The sequence below is a fragment of the Oryctolagus cuniculus genome, chromosome 9 (genome assembly GCF_051225735.1).
Source record: "Oryctolagus cuniculus isolate XC-2025 breed Fujian yellow rabbit chromosome 9, ASM5122573v1, whole genome shotgun sequence".
Classification (NCBI taxonomy): Eukaryota; Metazoa; Chordata; class Mammalia; order Lagomorpha; family Leporidae; genus Oryctolagus; species Oryctolagus cuniculus.
This window is the reverse complement of record NC_142875.1, coordinates 64661417-64687374: the sequence shown is the minus strand read 5'-3', so window position 1 is coordinate 64687374 and position 25958 is coordinate 64661417. Positions and strand designations below refer to the sequence as shown.

The 25958-nt window shown below is 39.8% G+C and overlaps 1 protein-coding gene across 2 annotated transcripts in view; it reads right to left on the bottom strand.

Moving 5' to 3' along the window:
- The window catches only part of COG3 (component of oligomeric golgi complex 3), a 72567-nt gene that overhangs the window by 36589 nt on the left and 10020 nt on the right, over positions 1–25958 (bottom strand). For both annotated transcript variants that reach the window (XM_002712958.6, XM_089304120.1), the window contains exons 2-13: positions 19158–19304; positions 15918–15979; positions 14564–14729; positions 13802–13876; positions 12644–12736; positions 11871–11996; positions 10639–10719; positions 8239–8282; positions 7658–7784; positions 6743–6834; positions 5346–5485; positions 2546–2706 (exon numbers count right to left, since the gene is read on the bottom strand). In XM_002712958.6, coding sequence (XP_002713004.2) covers positions 2546–2706; positions 5346–5485; positions 6743–6834; positions 7658–7784; positions 8239–8282; positions 10639–10719; positions 11871–11996; positions 12644–12736; positions 13802–13876; positions 14564–14729; positions 15918–15979; positions 19158–19304 — 1314 coding nt within the window. The remainder of the gene's footprint in view (positions 1–2545; positions 2707–5345; positions 5486–6742; positions 6835–7657; positions 7785–8238; positions 8283–10638; positions 10720–11870; positions 11997–12643; positions 12737–13801; positions 13877–14563; positions 14730–15917; positions 15980–19157; positions 19305–25958) is intronic.

The window sequence follows — 25958 nt, the reverse complement described above, 5'->3', positions numbered from 1 at the left end:
GCAGAGTTTTCAACTTAAAAGTTTAGAAACAACATGTTCAGGTTTAAGATTTGATAAATTCTGGGTGTTTGGCATAATGGTTACCTGTCACTTGGGATGCCTGCATCCCATATCAGAGCACTTGGATCTGAGTCCCAGTTCCCACCCCAACTCCAGCTTCCTGCTAACGTGTGCTCCGGGAGGCAGCAGGTGATGACTCAAGTGGTCGGGTCTCGGCCAGCCACAGGGAAGACCAGACTGAGTTCCCATCTCCTGGCTTCAGCCTGGCCCAGTCCTGGCTGTTGTGGCCACCTGGGCAGTGAACCAGCAGCTGCGAGATGCCTAAGTTTATGTCTGTCTGTCTTCTCTCTGCCTTTCAAATAAATAAATACATAATTTTTTTTTAAGATTGGATATACTCTGAACATCACAAATGCTTTTGTTTAAGTAACCGAAAAATACAAATAAATAGGCTTTTCTTTTATGTGAGAACAGATACAGTAAGCTGTTTTAAAATTAACTTAAGAACTGCAACTATTTAACCATTCTTCCTTAACTAAAGAATTTCACCCAATATATACTACATGCTAACCACTAAACTAGTAATGAAAACAGTCCTCAAACAATTTACATAAAATTACCATATGACCCAGCAATTCTACCTTTAAGTATATTATATACATAAAAAAATGAAACTAAATATCCACAAAAATGTCTACATAAATGCTTACAGCAGCAATATTTGCAAGAGCCAACAAGTGGAAGCAACAAGTGGAAATATCCATTAATGGAAGAACGGAAAAACAGAATGTGATATATCCATACAATGAAGGTTATCCAATCATAAAAAGGAATGAAGCTCGAATACATGCTACAACATGGATGGACCTTGCAAACATGATCCTAAATCAAAGAGGCCAGTCACAAAGGCCTCATTATCTATGATTCCATTCATATGAAATGTCCAGCACAGAAAATCTATGGAGACAAAAGTAGATTAGGATTTACCCAAGGCTAGAGTAGAAGGGTTATAGCTTTTTCTTACATTCTAAAATTGATGGTAGTGATCGTTGTATGTATGACTATGACTATATTAAAAACCCATGAATTAAAACCTGAAATGAGTGAACTATATGATATGTAAACTATATCTCAATAAAGCTGTTTAAAAAACACAAAGCAGTACTCAAAGACTACAACAACAAAAAGAATAATACAGCCAGCCTAAGGGACCACCACTGGCCAAATTTGGGACAACTTTGAGCATCAAAAAGAATAATTATTATAATAAATCATAACACGTTAACTTGAAAAAAAAATCTACTTTGTCTACAGTACTACATGGCAGGAGTGGAGTGAAGAAAAGGAGGGAGGGGCCAGTGCCATGGCTCAATAGGCTAATCCGCTGCCTGCAGCACCGGCACCCCGGGTTCTAGTCCCGGTTGGGGCACTGGATTCTGTCCTGGTTGCTCCTCTCCCAGTCCAGCTCTCTGGTGTGGTCCGGGAGTGCAGTGGAGGATGGCCCAGGTCCTTGGGCCCTGCACCCGCATGGGAGACCAGGAGGAAGCATCTGGCTCCTGGCTTAAAATCGGCACAGCGCGCCGTCCATAGCGCGCCAGCCATGGCAGCCACTTTGGGGGTGAACCAACGGAAAAAGGAAGACCTTTCTCTCTGTCTCTCTCACTGTCTAACTCTGCCAGTCCAAAAAAAAAAAAAAAATTAAAAAAAAAAAAGGATGGAGGAAGAGAAATTAAATCTTTATATCACAGTGCCAACAAATGAAGACTGAAGAAATGGCAGATGCAAAAATCACCATTTTGCTACCCCAACATAATTACTGATTCAGACTAGAACCATCAGCAGCTTCTAAAATCATTCATATGATCTCCAAGTATCATCCCACAATTACATATTAATTATAAAGGGAAAGACATGCTTTTACGATGAACAGTACCAGCAACCACCACCCTAACCATTAGTGGAACAACCTGATATTATGTGCCTTTGATGTAATGAAATCAATCACATTGGCTATGTGGTATATTCTTGGGGGAAAAAAATTTAAAGTAAATCTAAGCAAAATGAAAGAATCAGACACGTCCATAACGTGGCACATCCTATAACATTATCCTGGTGTCTTCAGATAACCCAAGTCTTCAAACTGTAAACTGGACCTCCACCTGGAATCCCAGTGAGGAGATGGCCTCCAGGGTTTCAGGACAGCATGACACAGAGCTACGTCATCACCCTCAGCCACAGTGGCTCCTGTCATCAACCCTCTATGTGCCACTTAGAAAGGAAAAGAGGATTCACAGGGAGCACAGATTTAATAGAGAATGCACACTTCCTGACAAAGGGGAGAGAACTGAATAGAATGTTTCTAAAACACACACTGAAGGAAAGACAACCTAACTAATTATTCTGCTCAATTTCTTAAAATTTTACTTCCTATGATCTTACCGCCAGTTTATGTCAATTTTACATCTTAAGGGAGAACTTAAAAAGAAAATTCCTAGTTTAACAAGCATGTGAGGGAAAGGCAGGAGACCGAGTCAGGAGAGCTTACCTCCATCATGACTAACTTCTCGGGATAGGCCAGGTCTCCAGGGGCTGGTTTGTAGCCAGTGATGTCTGTCTGAATGTAGATATGGGTTCGGTAGACAAGCCGCTCCTGTACATCTTCCAACATCTGCTTTACTCCGGCTGCAAATGCTCCCAGCTGTTCAGCTGCAAGAAAGAGGGATCATCCCTGCCTTTAGATTTAGAAGTCATTTCTTTACAACAAGATGTCACTAAGTTGCTCAGAAACAGTGTGACACATATTTGCTTCAGAAACTATGGCTATGAGGGCCAGCACTGTCATGCAGTGAATTAAGCTGCCGCCTGTGATGCCGGCATCCCATATGGGCACTGGTTCAAGCCCTGGCTGCTCTACTTCCAATCCAGTTCCTTGTTAACGAGCCTGGGAAAGCAGCGGAAGATGAGCCAAGTCCTTTGGTCCCTGGACCCACATAAGAGACCCAGTTGGAGTTACAGGCTTCAGCCTGGCCCAGGCCCAGCCATTGTGGCCCATTTGGGGAGTGAGCCAGCAGATGGAAGATCTCTCTGGCTCTCCCTCTCTCCAACTCTGCCTATCAAATGAATAAGTATATCTTAAAAAAAAAAAAAGAAGAAGAAGAAGAAGAAGAAACCATGGCTGTATTCTGTTTCAGTATGATTTGATCTTAGTTTAATAAATTTCTTTCAGTTTCTTCAGTTCTAAAATTGGGAAATATATTTGCTATTTTTTTTAAAGATGTATTCATTTATTTGAAAGTCAGAGTTATACAGAGAGAGGAGAGGCAGAGAGAGAGGTCTTCCATTCGCTGGTTCACTTCCCAGTTAGCCAAAACGGCCAGAGCTGCGCCAATCCAAAGCCAGGATCCAAGAGCTTCTTCCGGGTCCTCCACACGGGTGCAGAGGCCCAAGGACTTGGGCCATCTTCCACTGCCTTCCCAGGCCACAGCAGAAAGCTGGAACGGTAGTGGAGCAGCCGGGACTTGAACTGGCGGCAATATGGGATGCCAGCACCAAAGATGGCAGCTTTACCTACTACACCACAGCACCGGGCCCCATATATTTATTCTTACACCTCTTCTCTGAGATTCTGTGAAATTACGTCTACTACTAACTTGAATAAAGTGGGATCATCCCTCTGAGTCTTAAAAATGCTTCGTGCTCTTTAAGAGGCATTTCATATAGCTTTAGACAAATCCTATGAGACAGCTAAGGCAGTTTATTAATTTGGTTATTAGAATCCCCATTCTACAAATAAATTGATTCCTACAGCTATTAAGTGATTTAACATTTTCACAAAGAAAAATAAGTGAGAGATAAAATCAGACATGAGTTCATTTAGTCTTTCTTTATCACAAAGATGCCATCAATGTAAGACACATGAGTAACTCAGGAACAGCTTTCCAAGGGCTAGAAGGCTAAAGACGCTAGATGATCACATATAATAGTCACATTAATTTGGAAATCATCTTAAATGCAGAAGCCTTAATGTGAAAAAAAAGTATACATCTCAGAATGAAGCAAATGTAGAAGAATAACTTTAGAACATCATAAACTCATAGCATCTCCTAATGAAAGCCAAGTGAGGATAATAAACACTGCCAGTAAAATGATTCCTTGAAGGGTATTTCTTAAAGGCACCTAAGTATCATTAGGGAAACCATGTTCTTGATAACAATCAAATAAAATATTGAAGAATGTATCAAATGGATAATGTATAGCTATTCCAGAGAAAAGCTTTTCTTTCTAATTTCAAAAACACAAATTGTTACTATATATGCATGCTAAATAATTACTGTACTTTAATCAAAAATATGCAATATAGGGGCCATTGCTGTGGCGTAGTGGATAGAGCCGCTGCCTGTAGTGCCGGCACCAGTTCAAATCCTGGTGGCTCCACTTCTGATCCAGCTCTCTGCTATGGCCTGGGAAAGCAGTAGAAGATGGTCCAAATCCTTGGACCCCTGCACCCACGTGGGAGACCCGGAAGAAGCTCCTGGCTCCTGCCTTTGGATCAGCGCAGCTCTGGCCATTGCAGCCATCTGGGGAGTGAACCAGCAAATGGAAGATCTCTCTTTCTCTCTCTGCCTCTGCCTCTCTATAACTCGGCCCTTCAAATAAATAAATAATTTTTTTAAAAAGTATGAGATACAGTAGACTACTTCACATATTTTGGAACAGTGTACTGGAAATGCCTATTCCAAAATTGATGGTTACTGGTCTCCAGATTCCAGATGGCAAAAAGAAAAGTGACTATAATTATTTTAGTATTAATTTTGCTAAATTTTTAAAAAGATTTTATTTATTTATTTGAGAGGTAGAGTTACAGACAGAGACAAATGTCTTCCATCCACTGGTTCACTCTCCAAATGGCCACAACAGCCACAGTTGGGCAGATTCAAAGCCAAGTGCCAGGAGCCTCTTCCAGGTCTCCCACACCGGGATGTAGGAGCCCAAGCACTTGGGCCATCCTCTGCTGCTTATCCAGGCTATAAGTAGAGAGCTAGATTGGAAGAAGAGCAGGCCAGAACAAGAACCAGCGCCCATAAGGGATGCTAGCACCTACTACGGCACAGTGCAGGCCCCATAATTTTGCCCAGATTTTAAAATTCCTTCCTTATTTGTACCTTTAGTTGCTGAATAAGGTACATCTTTATTCAAAACAAGGCAAGGCAAGAACAGATGTTTCAACTATTAAGTTTATATATTTGGGGGCAGGGGTGGGAGAGGAGAACCTAAATTCTTTTCAAATTCACTGAGCTATAGTTGTAATTGAAAAGACTTTTAAATGACCACTTCTTCTTATTTACCATTGTTCTGTACATGATCTTCAAGGACCTCATTTTTCAGAATCCCACAAAGTTCTGACAGAGTCTCTAGGTGAATAACATGAATGATCAATGGCCTGAAGACATCATACAATGACACACACAGTTTCTCCAAAAGTTCACTAAAATGAGAGAACAAAACATGGTTATTAGTAGTAACCCTTTCAGGATTTTCTAGTAGCTCAAAAGAATCACTGATTTCTTCCAGTTGATAAAAACAGTATCTATTAAAAAGTAGTATCCAAGAACATTAGAGAATGAGAAAAGGCTGAAAAGAATTCTGTAAATTTTTGGTTTAAAATCTCAGAATCAATAAGCAACCATGGCCATCAGTTCAAATAGTTGCACCCAAACCTATCAGAACTTTTATTTATTTCCATAACAATTCGGTGTATGTCCTGTCAAAAACAATACAAATTATTTAGTAGATTTAATTATATTTTCTATTCTATTTCACTGTGAATCAAATGGTGTGAGGATATTTCAAGAAGTTCATGAAAAATGGGAGTAAACAGTAAGCTAATTTTGACACACACAAAAAAAGTGAGATCTATGTACACATGAAAGGGGGTCTTTAAAAGTTGATGAAAATGTTTTTTAAAAGAAAAAAATCTATGCATGGCTTAAAATCTTTTTGCACCAAAAAACAATTCATCTTAATTTCATTTTTCCATGCACTTTATCAAAGTACTCTTGTATCCTCTGCTTCCAGGCAACACAGGTTCAAATTCTTGAATACTTACAGATTTAGTTAAAACTCAAAGTACTCTGGACATATACCAAGTATTTTGAGAAACTTTGAACACTTAGAGAAAAAAATCAGGTTGTCAATACTTTTTATATTGTCAATAGTACTCTTCTATTTAAAATATTTCATCAAAAGTGATCACCTCAATCAAAATAATTAAACACTTTTCTCTTCCTTATTTATGAGTCATAATCTTAGAATCTTTGCAAAAATCAAAACAGCCAACATGAAAAAAAATTAAATTAACAGGGGATCTGAAAGACATTTTGAGAAAAACCAAGGTTATTAAATAGCATCTGTATTTTTTAAGTATCTTTTCTTAATTCGAATCACAGAATTTTTTATCTAGAAGAAATCATTATACTTGGTGGAGATAAGGGGATCTAGATCCCAGGAGTTATTAGACACCTGCACAGAATTCTTATTATCATACAATGTCTCCAAAAAAATATTGAAAACATGTTGGCCTCAAACTACATGTTTAAGAAATTAACTACTGTCCCACCTAAACACACATAAGCAAAAAAACAAACACACAAACACTGCAGTTAACTAGAGTTAACACCTATATTATGCCATATGGTCACCAACAAATTAAATATATCAATAACAGAGTCTATGTAATACCTACTCTAATTTTGATGTTGGCTTTGTAAAAAATTCATTGTAAAGCTGATGTTCATCCTGGCATACATGGACCATAAAGGCACAGCCACTGCGAACCTGCAGGAAAGAAACACATATCACTTGCAGTTAAAGCAATACAGTAGTTCCAGCACTTACAAAATAGTCTGTCTACACTTTATTTGCAAAGAGATTAGGCATATACAAAGAATCTTCAAAAAGTTCATGGCCAATGGGATTAAAAGATAAGCTTATATTGGGGTAAAAAAATGAAATCTATGCAAATGAGGATACTTTAGAAAGTGCATGCAAAAAATGCACATTATGAAAGAATTATGCATGGATTTCAAAAACTTGCACCAAAATAAACTTACTTTTTATTCTAGTTTTCCTCGAACTTTCTGAAGTATCCACGTATATGTATATAAAACAACTTATTAAAAACAGTGGTTGGTTTCCAAAGGGTTACTACAAAATGGGACTACAGGGATTTTTATTTTCTTCCTACAAATTTCTAAACTTTTTAAAATAAACACAAATTATTTTTTCAGTAGAAAGGGAATATTTAAAAAAAAGAATCCTTATGTAATTTTCTAAGTATGAACTAAAATCACACTGAAACCAAAAAGCACACTTCTGCAGCAGGCTAAGCCAAAATTAAATTGTCAATATAAATCCTCAACCTTTGAAACTTCATCTTCCAAGGAACAATACTTATTTGTGAATCTTCATATCTTAGAAAACAACTAAAAGTAAGAATATTTTGCAAAATTGAATAAGACTAATCAATAACTTCTGTCAAAACTGAAAAAAGTTATTTTTAGTTTCTTGATATGAAAGGTAAAATATACATAGGAATAGTTTAGGGTACAAAATAGCTCAAAAGAAAGTTCAACATTAAACCAAACAAGCAGACACTTACCAAGGCACAATGATCTCTGTTGTTTTGGCTGGTTAGCTCTGTGACAGTACAAGCAATACTAGGGCCCAAAAGCAGCTCCCGCTGATCAAGGTAACACTGGTGGATATCACTTAGCAGCTGTTGGTATCTGACAGAATGCAAACGAGAACAGAGTATGAACTTTTGATTTCCCAAGTTTTGATTTCAAAAAATATGAAAATGAAATCTGACTTTAAATCCCAGAATAGGTGACCGAACCTCTAAGGCTCTGAGAGCCAGCTCTTATCTGCCCACATAAAAGAAATAGAGAAATCAAACAATAACAAACCACAGTGCATCGTGGTGCCTTAATCTTTATATGCTAAAAAAAGGATTTCTCTTCCAAGAATTGGGATCTCATCTCTGCACAAATGAGAAGGAAATAACATTGCCATATAAATTTGCTAAGTCAGATTTGTGATTTGCTCCCCAAAATAAGTTGCATGCTACATGAACAAGTCAAAAGGGAATTGTTCAGAAAATAGTGATGCAACTAGATTTGGAAAAGCAGTACTCAAAAGGAAGGTCATCGTAGGGAAATCAAAAGAACTTCTAGTACTCACTCAGGTATGTTTTCAGATCGTTGCTCTATTTGTTCAATAAGAGTCTACAGAATAAACAAGAAATACACATCAAAATCCATCTGCTTTAATTATACTCTTTATTACTTTCTGATTCAATAGTATTACATGCTCACTTAGAAAAACTATAAATATAAAATAGTTAAAAATCAAAAAAATCACAATTACCATTGCAGTATATTTTCTTTTAGTCTTTCTATATCCACAATTACCATATATTTTTCTTTTTCAGTAAAATTGGGATTATACTATATATTCAGCATTAGAAAGAGAGATGGAGAGGGAGAGACAAAAAGCATACTTTTTCTTAGAATTGTATCTATGAACTACATTAAATCTGCTCAATATCACAAAAAAAAAATATGTACAATAGCTATAATATCCCACCAAGTTGAATATACCATAAGTCAACCATTCTTCACTGTTAGACATGTAGGTTATTTCCAAAAGAATAACAGCCCATTGGTTAAAAGCCTGGAGTGATACCACAGGGTTCAAGTGCCTATGTATTTAGTAGTTGTTGGAGCCCATGCAAGGTGATTCACTTCTGAGTTTCTACTTTCTACCATATAACATTGGTATAGTAACAGTGCCAATCTCTCAGGTGAGGAACTCAACACACCAAGTCAAAAGAGAAATGCATTCATAGAGGTTTTTGACCTAGCACCTGAAATGTTTTTCAGAAAGGAATTCATTTACATCCTATCAACAGTACTGCCTATCTAGCCAGATAGTCAAAAGCACTGTTATGTATTAATCTGCCAATTTCAGACAGGCAAAACATGCCATTTAACCTTAATTTAGACGTGCTTTCATTATTTTCTATGAGCAATCTGGTCATTTTATATTAAATATTCATCCATCTTATACTGCTTTAAAAGCACTCATAAGACATTAAAATATTAATCTCTTGAAACTTATCTACAGGAGCCGGCGCTGTGGCACAGTGGGTAAAGCCACCGCCTTTATGCCGGCATCCCATATTGCCGCCAGTTTGAGTTTCAGCTGCTCCACTTCCGATCCAACTCTCTGCTATGTCCTGGGAAAGCAGCAGAGGATGGCCGAAGTCTTTGGGCCCCTACACCCAAATGGGAGACCCAGAAGAAGCTCCGGGCTTCAGGTTTTGGATCAGCACAGCTCCGGCCGTTGCGGCCAACTGGGGAGTGAACCAGCGAATGGAAGATCTCCTTCTCTCTCCCTTTCTCTCTGCATCTTCTCTATGTAACTCTTTCAAATAAATAAATAAATCTTTTTTAAAAAATCTACAACAAATATTGTTTCCATTTTCTGCCTTTGCTGCTTAAAATCCAGAAAATTAATTTTCATATCCTTGATCTTTTTCTCTGTATTCGTTCCAATAATTTTTTTCTAGTTTTCTGGCTTTTTTTATGATTGATTGGTCTACTTACAATTTTCATATTTAACTCTTTGGTGCACTTATATATATTTTGGTAATGTATCTTTTTTGGTACACTTCTATTCATTTATCTGATAGGCAGAGTTACAGAGAGAGAGAGACACAGTGGAGAGAGAGAGAAAGAGAGAGAGAGAGAGAGAGAGAGAGAGAGAATGAATGAGACAGAGAGAGAAGGATTGATCTTCCATTTGCTGGTTTTCTAAATGGCTACAACAGCCAGGTACAGGACAGGCCAAAATCAGGAGCATGGAATTCCATCCTGGTTTCTCATGTGTGTGGCAGGAGCCCAAGTCATTGTCCACTGCTTTCCCAGGTGAATCAGCAAGGAACTGGATCAGGAGTGGAGCAGTCAGGACTCAAACCAGTGCTCCAATATGGGATACTGGTGTCAAAAGCATTGGCTTAACCCACTACACCACAACAATGGCCCCTATAATACATGTTCTTAAACTTATGAAATGACAAGTCTAACCAAATTACCCTCCTGTGTAATAGACTTCATAAGTTCTCCATTTTTTCTGAATTAGCATGACATGCAACAACCCTTTCTTGTCTTCTTTTTCATCACACCCCTCTAATGTCATGTGTTTCAGTAATAACAAATTATACAGGGTTCTCCTAAAATGCGTATCTTCTATATATCTACAACTTTGCTTATAAGGATATAAACTATCCTTATCAACTCCAAGTCCACTTACAAAACCAAGCTTTTTAAACCCAACCATCACTTTCAAATAGAAACCTTCTCTGGGCATCACAAAGAGTTGAGTGCTTCCAGCTCCGTGGGCTGCCAGCACCTAGGACACATGTCTAAGAGACCCTGCTGTGATGCGGAAGAACAATGCCTGCCTTTCATCTTTGTTCATTTCCTTGGTACAAGCAAAGGGCTTAACACACAACAGGACTTCAAAAGTGCTGGTTAAATAAATGTCACAGCAATCTCCTATTTATGTCAACAGACTTACTCTGACTTTAGGGGCAGCAGCTCGAAATTTCACATAAAATAGTGTGAAGGCATTGTCTGCATTAGGTACAGAGGAAGGATCCTATAGAAACATGATGGAGAACAGGAAAAGGAGATAATTAGCAAACAATTAATTGTTCAGAAAATGTGATACCATTTCATATGACTTCTGCTTGGTCTCCAGACCAATCAAAAGAACACAGAAAAAATCTCCAATTAAACATTGTTGTTACAAATGAGAAACGAAAGAACTGTCATCTTTCTTCCTTCTACAGGTAAAATTTACCCATGCTACCCTAATTTTGACAGTAAACAGATGCAAATTCAGATTCCTTACTCTGTCACTCTCTGAACATAGGACAAGGACTAAAATACTCAACCTCTCTGATATTCACTACCTCCAATAAATTACCCTAACACATACTCACAGAGGTTTTCTGCAGCACTGGCACACAGTAGGGACTAACTGATAATAGTTTCCTAAACTTGCTGAAATTTTACAAACTAGAAAATACATAGTCTGGCTGTTAAATTAACTAAAACAATGTGACTACGAAGATGGAACTCAAAAACCAATGGCTTTAAATTCGAAGTCCAAGAAGATAATCCATATTCCTTACAAGCTATGCTTTAAAACAATCAGCCAATTTTATGGTTTGATTTTCTTAGGAAAGAAATACACTCAATGACCATCCTAGTTAGCTCTAGTCTCATTTTCTAAGCTAACATTGCTAATTTACCACATAGTACCTATTCCAAACTGTAATTAACTAATTAGTCACTAAACTCCACAAGAGCGGGGACCTTACCAGCTTCTTTTTGCTAACCCATAGTTCCCAATACAATACCAAATGTTAGGAGGTGTTTGGTAAAAATATGCTGCCTAAATACAAGAAATCATTAAAAATTTTAGCCATCATATCCCATCACTCAGACAAAACTATTTTTTACTACTTTAGTGTATTTCCTTCATGCAAAAGACAGAAATATTTTAAATGACAGTTTATAATTTCTTTTACTATCTATCATATACTACTGTATTCTTGTCTGCTAAGTATTATTATAATACATTTATAATATGGCCATTTTTCCTATCATAAATAAAACTGCAGTACTTACTAACAAGAGGTACAATTTTTCTGGAATTACAAAGCACTAATCTCAGGAAAAGATTATGGAGGACGAATGAATCAAAAACAGGGAACCACCTGTTCGTGAGCACAGCGAACTCACCCTTTTCAGTAGCTGATTGGTGAGGGTCTGCAGTGTGTTCACAGTATACGTCTTCATGAGGTGCAAAGCTTTAGCAAGACATTGTTTAAACTTCAGCAAATATACAGGATAATCTTTAAAATTAGGCTTGAAAGGAAAGAGAAAGATTTAGAAAGAGGAAACAAACATTGGCCAAAATGCAAGCTTTTCAGGAAAATCCAGCACTCTTTACATAAAGCAATATATAAAGTACAAAAAAAGATTTATGCACATCATAAGCTCCACAAGATAATGCTGTGCCTGTTTAGTTGCAACCAAATCCCCTGGGTCCAGCACAAGGTAAGGACTCAATCAATATTTGCACTTGTTACCAAAAGATACTTTCAATACCCTGTGGGCTTCATGGCCAGTATGTAAAGCTAGGACTTAGGGGAAACAAACATAGCAATAAGTCCTCAGGGGATAGAGAGAAAAAGTGACTGAATTAAATGGCCTGTCCTCTCCTTTCTATTACCAAAGAAATACCTAACATGTCAGGCATCAACATTTTAAAACTGACTCATTCTTTGAGGGGGACAAAGATCAGTCAATCAGAAACCTTTCCACTGCAAGGGTAGCCTAAGAAGCCAGAAGTACACTTATATTACTGGCAATGACTAAGATTGACTAATTTTTCTTCAATAAGTTACCAACACATATTTTTCCCTTCAGGCAAAATAATTACTTTATAGCACAAGAAATGATATAATAGGAATTAAGATTTCTTAAAAACATAAAAAAAAATCGTAACTTACATGAGAGGAGATATATGCTATACAATCATCTAACTTGGCCAGCATAGGTATAAATCCTTCACTATTCACAGACAATGTTGGAGAATTCAATTTCTTTAAAGGAGAAAAAAAAATATTAATTCACAGAAAAAAGAAATATAGATAAAAGTTGAAAATCATGGCCTAGAATTAGCATATTTTCCTTTAAGATGTAACCCAGTTGACTAATTTCTTTACAATACATATTAAAAGTCATCAAGATATCCTCAAACGTAGGCCATGTGCAAAAATAAAGGGACAAATAGCAAAAATTTTAATTTGATTTTAATCCAGCTTGTTCCAAATATGATTTAATGGGGCTCTTCATTAATTAGCAATTTTATAGTATTCCGCTGTACAATGTTATATTGAAATAAGGCATCAAATACCTAGATTTCCCACTTTCTAGTACTTTATAACATATATAATTTTTCCACTTTCAAACACTGGAGATTTTCTTAAAGGATTAACTGGCAGTCATATTATGTTTAGCAGTCATACTATGAAAGTAAATTATTACCAATTATTTCTTATGTCAACATACAAACAACTTGGCAATGAACTACTTCCTATTGCATTCCACTGTTAACTAGCAACTGGTTTTACTTCTGTGCCTTTAGTAAATCACAGTAATTACGATTAGTTTAATGATTTTAATAACATGATTTAAATGTAACTATTAGGACTGATTTATACAACAGAAACATATAAAAATGTAATTTACACAGCAGTCTTTGTGGGGCTGCTATTTGGCATACATGTATATGTTACAAAGACCACTTTTCTTCAAACTAAACACTAAAATTAGTTTAAAAAATGTTTTAACTACTGTCATAGTAACACAACTACAGCAAGATTTAAAAGTGATTTCTTACAATCTTCTTCACAGCTTACAAATAAGATAATTAGAGGTAACCAATACAGAGATTTAAACAGTTATTCAATTTAAGAAATATTACTTAAATCACATTCAAAAAAACTGAATTGATAATGGTATCTCAATTAGCTACAAATACGATTATCTACCAGCAAGCAAACTACTAAGATAAAATATCACTCAAACCAAGCATAAGTTTATACTAAGGGGAAACGCAAAGCAAAAATAATTAACTTTTTTTTACAAAAGTAAAATACACTTACTGTATTAATAGTTTCCAATTCGTTAAAATAGGAAAGCTTTTGTTGAATGTTTTCAGCCAAATCAACAAGTTCCGACTTGAGTTTAAGAGAAAAATGTTATTATAAAATATGAAAATCAAGATTCCATTCTCAAAATTATACTGAATAGGTTTAGACATATAAACTTATATCAGATATATAATTTCAGAATAATGCTCAAATATTTCTGCAATCATAAAGTAGGCAAAAAGTATTATAGTAAATTCCATATGATCTTTTTAGAAAATAAATGATCCCATTTAAAAACACAAAACTATATTTAGAGAAAATTCTGAGATAAATATAGTAACTTAAATCCTCTACATCTAAGTTACAAGTTTAACTACAACCCTATCAACTGCTATTTTCATAAATCCCACTAACGATACAAAATCGCTATGCTTGTTTGACAAGTGTCAATAATCAAGAGCAGACTGAACAAACTAACGTAACCACTACACGCTGAAACTGTACTGAGCCCTAACAGCTCAGCACATAGGAACCCCTCCCTGCCTTGGCCCTGTTCATGGAAGTTTATTTAGAATGAAAGAAGGCTGTAAATCTCACAATCTGCATGCTTAGCACAGGCTCTCAAACACAGCACTGCCCAATCCATACTTGGAGAAATTAAGAACACTAAAAATAAATTGTATTCATCTATCTAAATACAAATAAATGCTTAAATAAAACTTTATGTAAACATATCAAGGATAATCGGTGACCCTCTCTCCTACTGCAAATTACCTGTTCTTTTAGGAGCTGTTCACAGGCTTGGTGTAGGGTTCCTGTCTTATTGGACACAAAAAGATACTGTTTCTGCAAAGACTCCAGATGCTGAAGAGCATTGTTTACATCATTCAATATGGCATCACACTGCTCCTGAAACCCAGACAAGTAATCCCTCATCTGTCTAGAAAACAGAATCAAAAGGGGATTGGCAATAATATTTTCCCCCAGTAAGCACAGTCAATAAATAACAAAGTCTCAATTTTCCCAAAATGTTTGAATTTCAGGAGGAAGTTCAACCTACTTACAAGTTGATTATATTCATAAAATGGAGCAAAAGCTATGTCATAAACTATTCCAATTAAGAAGGCAATCATACCATAAGCAACAAAAGGAAGTTAGCTTTGAAGCCATAATCTGTCTTTTCAAATGTAAGTCAGTAACTTGCTGGCTCAACTTTCAAAGACTGAGACACTGCACACATCCCATTGTACAAGATAAGGTCAGTCCCTTCAGACCACTTCTACCTTTGAGAAAAATTTTTCCTAACTCATTGCTATGAACATTAAATGGGATCAAATGCCAAAGAAAGCACCAATAGATGTTAACAATATAAAGGCTCAACCCATAACCCCCAAATCAGCTAGAAACTGTACCCTGCCATTTTCCCCATGCCACCACTATACACCAACAAAACTACATAATAACACTCAATCTAGGTGCTCATCCTTGAAGTCTCTTCGGGATGTGTCTCCTTCTAAAGAAAGCCACAAACACCTCTTAGAACTCCTATAAAATTCCTACTGGCATTACTGAAAAAGAAGTATCCGTCCCTCCATACTACTGATTACAATATAACCCTGTTTAAAAAAATGCATCTAATCAATTTATTTGAAAGGTGGAGAAAGTGAGAGAGGGAAAGAGCAAAAGACAGAGACCCTCTGAACGCTCTCAATAGCCAAGGCAGCGGTAATCCAAAGCCAGGAGCCAGGAACGCCCTGTCTCCCACACAGGTGGCAGGGATCCAAGTACTTGAGCCATCACCTGATGCCTTCCCAGGATGTACATTAGCAGTAAGCTGGATCAGACGTGCAACCAGGACTCAAAACCAGGCACTTCAATACAGGATGTAGGCGTACCCAGTAGCATCTTAACCACTACCCCAAAGCAAATTTTAATACCAGTTTTAATTACCTAAATCCTCAATCCTCCTTCTGGCTATTCTTTAAAAAAAAAAAAAAAGTGACTGCTGAAGGGTTTTTGTGGGGTGTTTTTTTTACCTTAATTTTTTTAAAGACATGAATTGCTAAATGCTTGTGACGACTGAGATGTAAAAATTAGGATATCCAACAAATGCAAGAGCCACACATACCTGTATTTAGTCCCTTCATCTTGATCCATTTGAGTTTGCAGCTTTGCAAACCATGAGAAAAACTGGAAAAATAAAGAGCATTATATTGTCAACAAACTAAGAAAGATAAAATGCTAAACAGCAAGTCAAAAGGGCAGACACTAAGTGTTATGGTTTAGAGATCAGACTTAATAGTTTTAAGCCAGGAGAACACAATTGAATTACACACACAAAGCAACATGCTAGAAAAAATCAAAGGATATTAAAACCATTTGCATTTTCCAAGTCAAGTAAAGAGAAGCAATAAAGGTACATAAGTAAAAAATACATATTTCTTCCTAAGAAGTTAATGCTTACTTGCGAGCTTGCCAAATTTGAGTAGATAACATAGGGATTTGGGTAATTATCAATATTAATGTTATATAACAGTAACTGTGAGAATACAAACTCAGAAATAACATTACACAGAGCTGTAAGAACATTAACTTTGGCATCAACTAAACCTGAATTTGCACCAATGTCATAGAAAATATTATTAAAAAGAGGTGATGGAGGACTGACGTTGAAGGAACTGTTTGGGGTGACAAATGCTTTATGTCTCAAGCACAGAGGTAGTGAGACCAGTATATACACTTGTCAAAACTCTTGGCATTGACCCTTAAAATGAGTACGTTCTATCATATGCAAATCATAACTCAATGTATTCAGTTGTTTCATTTTAAAGAGAGATGTGTGGATGTGAATTAAATGCAGAAGGTTTTTTTTTTTTTCTAGTCTAAACAAGTTCACAGACATGGTGCAAGATTACCTTCTACAATTCTCAAATGGGATTCGATGTCAAGGGTACATACCTACAGTCTTGCCTGTACTTGACTAGCATTTATTGAGTTTATTGTGTGCTGGCCACACAGCGAATTTACATGAATTGTTTTACCTGGGACATGGGTCCATAATTATCTTAGTTTAACAGATAAAGAAACTACAGGTTCAAGAAGGTAAGTGATTTGCTGAAGTTCACAAAGATACTTGTGATGGAGTGGACTTCCAGAGGCAGGTCTCCCTAACTCAAGAGCTGGGCTCTTCATCACTTTGCAAGACTGCCTCTGTCAACTCACTATCCACAAAATTCAGTGTGTTTGCTTTATGTGTTACTTGGTAAATGCCCCAGCTCTGACTCTTAACAGAGAACAAAGAAGAGACAAGGGAAGTGGCTGAAGAAATGGCTACACATTTAGATTTGCAATTATGAACAACCAAAAACCAAGAGAACACTGCACATGCTAATTACTGAAAAATCTGAGAGTACTTCAAAAAGTTCATGGAAAATGGAATTAAAAGATAAGTTTATGCTGGTGCAAAAAACCTGAAATTCATGTAGTTTTTTTTTTTTTTTTTTTTTTTACTTGAAAATCAGAGTTGGCTGGCGCAGGGGCTCAATAGGCTAATCCTCCACCTAGTGGCGCCGGCACACCAGGTTCTAGTCCCGGTCGGGGCACCGCCAGATTCTGTCCCAGTTGCCCCTCTTCCAGGCCAGCTCTCTGCTGTGGCCCGGGAGTGCAGTGGAGGATGGCCCAAGTGCTTGGGCCCTGCACCCCATGGGAGACCAGGAGAAGCACCTGGCTCCTGCTTTCGGATCAGCGCGGTACGCCGGCCGTGGCGGCCATTGGAGGGTGAACCAACGGCAAAGGAAGACCTTTCTCTCTGTCTCTCTCTCTCACTATCCACTCTGCCTGTCAAAAAATAATAAAAAAAAAAAAGAAAATCAGAGTTACAGAGAGGCAGAGGCAGAGGCAGAGGCAGAGAGAGAGGTCTTCCATCTGCTGGTTCACTCCCCAGATGGCCACAATGGCCAGAGCTGGGCCAATCCGAAGCTAGGAGTTTCCTCTGGGTTTCCCACACAGGTGGCAGGGGCCCAAGCGCCTGGGCCGTCTTCCACTGCTTTCTCAGGCCATAACAGAAAGATGGATTGGAAGTGGAGCAGCCGGAACTTGAACCTGCACCCATATGGGATGATGGCATTGCAGGCGTCAGCTTTACCTGCTGCACCACAGTGCTGGCACCCATGCAATTTTTAATAATACACATTTTTCGTGCCTGGCTGCTCCACTTCCAATCCAGCTCTCTGCTATGGCCTGGGAAAATAGTAGAAGATGGCCCAAGTCTCTGGGCCCCTGCATCTGCATGGGAAGACCCAGAGGAAGCTCCTGGCTCTTGGCTTTGGATCGGCGCAGCTCCGGCCATTGTAGCCAATTGGAGAGTGAACCAGCGGATGGAAAACCTCTCTCTCTCTCTCTCTCTCTGCCTCTCCTCTCTGTGTAACTCTAACTTTCAAATAAATAAATAAATCTTTAAAAAAATATATACACTTTTCATGAACTTACTACAGGCCCCTCACACACATGTATTTTAAAAATTTTTGCACCAAAATAAACAACTTTTTCTTTTTTTTTTTTTTTTTTTTTTTTTTTTTTTTGACAGGCAGAGTGGACAGTGAGAGAGAGAGACAGAGAGAAAGGTCTTCCTTTGCCGTTGGTTCACCCTCCAATGGCCGCCGCGGCCGGCGCGCTGCGGCCGGCGCACCGCACCGATCCGATGGCAGGAGCCAGGAGCCAGGTGCTTTTCCTGGTCTCCCATGGGGTGCAGGGCCCAAGCACCTGGGCCATCCTCCACTGCACTCCCGGGCCACAGCAGAGGGCTGGCCTGGAAGAGGGGCAACCGGGACAGAATCCGGCGCCCCGACCGGGACTAGAACCCGGTGTGCCGGCGCCGCTAGGCGGAGGATTAGCCTAGTGAGCCGCGGCGCCGGCCCCAAAATAAACAACTTTTAATTTCATTTTCCATGAACTTTCTGAACTATGCCTGTAACACTAAAGGTTTTTCTAAAGATATTATTTAAATTTCTAAAAAAAAAAAATTACCTAAAAACAAATAGGGGACATGTTGAGGGGACAGATTAACACAGACATACATTGGAGGAAGTCAAAAGTGCATAAAATATTAAGACCTTAATAAATATAATCTACCAGCATTCAGACTTGAAAATCATACATTGGTCTAAATTGCAAATATAATTGGGCAACAGGTTATTTTAAAACACTTAAGAAATAGCCACAGTTACTACAAGATCAAAAAGTCCTAGAAAGATTTGGAGTTAATGATGGTATCAAATGTTAAGAACTTTTAATTATGACCTCTTTTATTAGCCCTCTCTTTACACAGCTCAGATAATCAAACATCCTTAGAAAAGATACTGCCATTCACCTGCTGTGCGGTTTCAATTCTTTCTTCTTCCATTCCTAAGGAAGTGAAACCGTTCAAGAGAATGTCTTCTGTAGATTCAGGCACTATTGAAGTCAGTTGAACAGGCAGCGACTGGGAGGTTAAACTGCACAAGTCTTCAATTGGGAGCTTGAAAAAGACAGCCACGAAAACATTTAAGTGATGTGAAAGTTCTATGAACTTAACTTCAGATTGGATTTTCAATCTCAGCTGCTTTCAAAGAAAAAGGGAGTACGTTCCATTCAATAATGCGTGGTTTGTAAATACTTTATAATACTAACACTTTTAACTGGGCTCTCTGTAAGTTAAATGCTAGTCTCAAAAATAAATATGACAATAATGTGTCACCATGAGTAAGGTAAGATTTTTAAGCTAGCTTTCTAATAGTGGTGAATCTGTGCTAATGCACACGCATTTTCTCACTCGCACCTTTCGTGAGCTACCACCTGACAAAACCTCTGCTTTGTGCCCTTGAAGGTAGCTCGCCCTCCTCAGTATCAAACACAAAAGCCTGACTAATCCCAAGATTAACTAGTTACATCCAAGAATTAACCACCAACATCACCTTCTCCTGCCATTTCCACCCACTGCCTCATCTCACCCACGCCTCCTTGCTGACAAATTTTTGAAATTACAAATGAACACAAAGAATCTGAGTCCCCCATGCATTTTGGAAAAGCCCCACAGACAAGGTTCACTGTGACACCATTAGACCTACAGCGTGTTCCAGTTTTCCACTACTAAAGACTGTCTAGGTGTTAATTTACCTGGAGGCACAGAGGCAAGCTATTTAGGTCAAAAAGAAAGGGAAGATGGATAATGAGGAAGGAAAAAAGGCCTAACTGTGCAGTTACAATTTCAGTTTTCAGCCCTTACTTCAAGAGATTTAAGGCCCAACAACACAAGGCATGACCCAAGACCTTGGGAAACTGCTTCCCTATTTTTTAAATATAGATGTTTTTCATCTGAAAACACTATTTTCTCTCCAAAGCTAAAACAGGTTAGATGCAAAATGCACCATTATTTCAGAAATACAGCCTTGGGGCTGGCGCTGTGGCTTGGGGCTTGGGACTGCAGTGCTGGCATCCCATGTGAGCGCTGGTTCAAGTCCCAGCTGCTCCACTTCTGATCCAGCTCTCTGCTGTGGCCTGGGAAAACAGTTGAAGATGGCCCAAGTCCTTGGGGCCCTGTGTTAGCATGGGAGACCCAGAGGAAGCTCCTGGCTCCTGACTTCGGATCGGCACAGCTCCAGCCGTTGAGGCCAATTGGGGAGTGAACCAGCGGATGGAACATCTCTCTCTCTGTCTCTACCTCTCCTCTCTCTGTATAACTCCTACTTTCAAATAAATAAATAAATCTTTTTTAAAAAGGAAGGAAAAGAAGAAGAAGAAACACAGCCTTTAAATATAGGGTTTTGTGTATGGGTTCAAATGGGGCCATACTCGTGGCATACTATAATCCAGTATACACTGGATTTGAATCCTGCTCCTTCTCATGTATAAGCTGTGTGACATTGAACAAGTCATTAAAGCTTATACATCCTCACTTTCTTCTCTTACTTGACACAGACGCAGTAGCTGTACATTAAAGAGTATTTTTTTTTTTTTTTTTGACAGGCAGAGTGGACAGTGAGAGAGAGAGACAGAGAGAGAAAGGTCTTCCTTTGCCGTTGGTTCACCCTCCAATGGTCGCCGCTGCAGTCGGCGCACTGCGCTGATCCGATGGCAGGAACCAGGATCCAGGTGCTTTTCCTGGTCTCCCATGGGGTGCAGGGCCCAAGCACCTGGGCCATCCTCCACTGCACTCCCTGGCCATAGCAGAGAGCTGGCCTGGAAGAGGGGCAACCGGGACAGAATCCGGTGCCCCAACCGGGACTAGAACCCGGTGTGCCGGCGCCGCAAGGTGGAGGATTAGCCTATTGAGCCACGGCGCCGGCCATTAAAGAGTATTTTGAGGAGCCAGCGCCATAGCAGTAGGTTAATCCTCCGCCTGCGGCACCGGCATCCCATATGGGCACTGGTTCAAGTCCCAGCCGCTCCACTTCCAATCCAGCTCTCTGCTGTGGCCTGGGAAAGCAGTGGAGGATGGCCCAGGTCCTTGGTCCCCTGCACCCGCATGGGAGACCAGGAGGAAGCTCCTGGTTCCTGGCTTCAGATCAGTGCAGTTCCGGCCATTGCAGCCATCTGGGAAGTGAACCAACGGAAGGAAGACCTTTCTCTCTGTCTCTCCCTCTGTCTGTAACTCTACCTCTCAAATAAATAAATAAATTTTTCTAAAAAAGTATTTTGAAGAGTGACAAAGAAAGCACAGGTGCTGTGAAACTGGCTCCTAGGAAAGCTAGGAAACGCAGGCAGAGTGTTCAGGAAGGCCGTCCTTGTTCCATCTTCTCCCCAGATGAGTCTGGCTCAGAGCCAAGGGCCTGGATGTGCGTAAGCGTGTCTTAGGAGAGGAATTCACTTGTCCAGGCAAGCTCTTCCTGAATGGGCACGTAATCCCGGAGTAAAGAGTGACCATGGCCCAAAAGAAGCGGGTCTCTCAAAGCCAGTGAGCCTCTACCTTGAGTCTAACATGGCACCAGCAATCGGGCGCTGCCACTAGTGCTGGAGGATGGAGGAAGCTGAGAAAAGCCACACACCGCACCTGCTCTGGGGAGCCACCCCAGTTACCAACATGAGCTGTCCCTCTGGGGAGGGCCGAGAGGGACCCACCTGAGAGACAACGCTGCACATAAAAAGCACTTAGCGCAAGACCTGACACTGTAAGCATTGCTTGAGCTACCGCTATTATAATTTCCATTATTCCTATTTATTAGCAACAACAGAGCAAGTCAATTTATAAATCTGAATCTAAACTCCTTGAGAACAAAACAGTCATTAAGCCACCTTTACAAAATCATCTTGTATTAGAGAAACAGTTTTACAGGAACACATCATGGCAAATTTCATGACATAATGCTATCAGCAGTGCTTAGGAGAAATCTAACGGGGGATGGGATCATCACAGATCAGGCCCAGATGGGAAAAACATACCAGAAAACACAAGGAGGTCAGACTAGGATGGAGAAAGCTGGACATGATACTGCTTGTAACCTAATAATAAAGAAGTCAAATGATCTACAACAGCACAACCATTCCTGAATCCAGCAGGGAGAGGCTGCACAGTCATCAAGAAGTTTAAAAGCTGGGGAAATATGGGCACCTCCAGAGAGAGAGATGGGTTGAAAGCACTGGCTCACCTGTGGCAGGTCACAGACGAAAGGAAGCCATACAAGTGGGTAATTCAGCTAATATTTTTCACAAATTGCTAAAGGCTAAACACAAGGAAAGTTCATCCCCACACACATGATCTCTTCTCTGCTCATTCATGAGTAAGTATGGGAACAAGGTGGTGCAGGCATGGGACAGGGGAGTGGCTGCTGCTATGTGGCAAAGTAGGGTCCCAAGTCCCACTGGACCCTTCTCTACCGGGAAACAAGTCTTAAGCCACTGGGGGAAAAGGCACAGAAGAACTCCTAGTACAGTTAGTGAAAGGAGAAAACAACAGCAACCCCCTGGGGACAAGCAAGAAACCATCCAGGGCCCACAGTGTTAGAGAGTTCCTGCAGGTAGAGGTGAGTTCCTAAAGGTAGAGGCGGGACAGAATCAGTGAGCGCACCCAGGGACCAGGGTCTGCCTAGACCGGGGCCTGGATGACAGAAATCCCCTTCTACCACCAGGCTTTAAAGCATGCAGCAACCCACTAGGAAAGAGGAACATCTTCTGAAATACAGGCACAGAACACACCAAAAGATGAGGGTGCAAGAAAAACATTAAGAAAATCCTACAGCAACCTAATGCCCTCCCTAGGCAAAAGGATATTCTAGAGAAATTTTAAACCAGTGGTTACAAATGAACTAGAGCAACAAAGTCTCAAGCAGCTCAATTCCTGAATGCCTCAGCCTCTCAACACTGACAAGGCAACAAAAGAAATGTGCCATTTCCAGGCATTAATACTACAATCTCTTTCTCTACTGTCTTACACCTAATGTCCAGTATTCAATAAAAAAATTATTAATAAAACAAGGAAAAAAACTGTCAAAGAGATAAAAGTAATTAACATAGCCAGACACAGATGACCTGAATACTGGAACTCTCAGACAAGAAATCTGAAATAACTATGATTTATATGTTAAAAGCTCTAGCATTTACAGATAAGATGCATCAACAGATATAGACTCTCAGCAGAAAAATAAAAACCACTAAGAGTAAAATGGAAATGCTAGAAATAAAGCAAAGAACACCTACAATGGACCCATCAGTACACTCAATACAGCTAAGGACATAATCAGTGAACTTGAAGCTAGGTCAATAAAAATCAGCCAAAATGGAACAAAGAGAATAGGGGAAAAAAAGCTGAACACAGCATCGAGGAACTGTGAGATTATATTGAAAGATCTGATATATGTATAATTGGAATCCCAAAAGAATAAGAAAGAAAACATAGTAGAAAAAACATTTGAGTACATAATTGAAAATTTCCTAAAAACAATGTAACTGCAGCTTTCAAAAAGCTTGGAGAATTCCATGCAGAATACACATACACACACACACACACACACACACCCTCTAGACACATCATATTCAAACGCATGAAAATCAAAGACAAAATTCTGAAGAGGGGAAAAAAACACATTATATACAGAGGAACAAAGAAAGAATTGGAGCGGAGTTTTCATCAGCAATTATGCAAACCAGAAATAATGGAGTGGCCTCTTTAAAGTGCCAAAAGAAAAAAAAATTGTCAATCCAGCATTCTATACCCAGTGAAAATGTTTTTGAACATGAAGGAGAGTGGGGCCAGCACTGTGGCATAGGGGGTAAAGCCACCGCCTGCACTGCTGGCATCCGATATGGGCACTGGTTTGAGTCCCAGCTGCTCCACTTCTGATCCAGCTTTCTGCTGTGGCCTGGGAAAGCAGAAGAAGATGGCCCAAGTCCTTGGGCCCCTGCACCCGTGTGGGAGACCTGAAAGAAGCTCCCAGCTCCTGGCTTCAGATTGGCGCAGTTGGGGAGTGAACCAGTGGATGGAAAACCTCTCCCTCCCTCCCTCCCTCCTTCCTTCTTCTCTCTTCCTCTCTCTCTCTCTCTCTCTGCCTCTCCTTCTCTGTGTAACTCTTTCAAATAAATAAATAAATCCAAAAAATAATAATAATAATAACATGTAGGAGAGGGAATGAGCATTGAGCCTAGGCGTTTTGGATTCCTGTATCCCATGTCAGAGTACCTGGGTTCATTCTCTGATTTCAGCTTTTTGCTAACACAGATCCTGGGAGGTAGGCAGCAGTGATGGCCAAACAATAGGGCTCCTGCCACCCACATTCCTGGCACCTGGGGCCCCAGCCCAGCCCCAGCTATTGCAGGCATTTAGGGAATAAGCCAGCAGATGGGAGTGCTCTCTCTTTCCCTCTCTCCCTCCCTCCCCCTCTTTCTCCTTCTGCCCTCCCTTCTCCTCTTTCCCCCTCTCTATCTGCCTCTCAAACAAATTTTTTAAAAATAAAATGAAAGAAAAACCAAGGCTATCTAAATTAACAAAAGTTAAGAAAATCCACTGTCAGGCCACCTACACTAAAAGAAATGCTAAAGAAGTTCATCAGGGGCTGGTGCTGTGGTATAGCAAGCAAAGTTGCTGTCTGCAGTGCTGGCATCCCATATGCCCGGGGGGTTCGAGTCCTGGCTGCTCCACTTCTTTTTTTTAATTTTTATTTTTTTAACAGGCATAGTGGACAGTGAGAGAGAGAGACAGAGAGAAAGTTCTTCCTTTGCCATTGGTTCACTCCCCAACGGCCGCTGCGGCCAGTACCCTGCAGCTGACACACCGCTGCTCCACTTCTGATCCAGCTCTCTGCTATGGCCTGGGAAAGCAGTAGAAGATGGCCCAAGTCCTTGGACCCCTGCACCCGCATGGGAGACCCAGAAGAAGCTCCTGGCTCCTGGCTTCAGTTTGGCACAGCTCCGGCCGTTTGTGGCCAATTTGGGAGTGAACCAGTGGATGGATGACCTCTCTCTCTGCTGCTGTTCTCTGTAACTCTTTCAAATAAATAAATAATTTTTTTTTTTTTTTGACAGGCAGAGTGGACAGTGAGAGAGAGACAGAGAGAAAGGTCTTCCTTTTCCATTAGCCTATTGAGCCGCAGCTCCGGCCCTAAATAAATAAATCTTTAAAAGAAGAAGAGAAGGGGGCCGGCTCAATAGGCTAATCCTCCACCTAGCGGCGCCAGCACACCGGGTTCTAGTCCCGAAGACCATGCCAGCTCTCTGCTGTGTCCCGGGAGTGCAGTGGAGGATGGCCCAAGTCCTTGGGCCCTGCACCCCATGGGAGACCAGGAGAAGCACCTGGCTCCTGGCTTCGGATCAGCGCGGTGCGCCGGCCACAGTGCGCCAGCCGTGGCGGCCACTGGAGGGTGAACCAACGGCAAAAAGGAAGATCTTTCTCTCTGTCTCTCTCTCTCACTGTCCACTCTGCCTGTCAAAAAAAAAAAAAAGAAGAAGAGAAGGAAGAGGAAGAGGAAGAAGAAAAAGAAAAAGTAGTAGTAGTAGTAGTAGTAGTAGTAGTAGAAGTTGTTCTTCAGGCAGAAATCTGGATTTACAAAAAAAAAAAAAAACTAAAGGTAAAATGAAGGCAAATATGACACTTTTTTCTTTTTCATTACTCAGAAAGAAATATCAAAAACAGAAATAGTAGCAATGTATTATGGGTTTATAATGTTGGTAAAAGTAAAATACCCGGCAACACTAGCACAAAAGA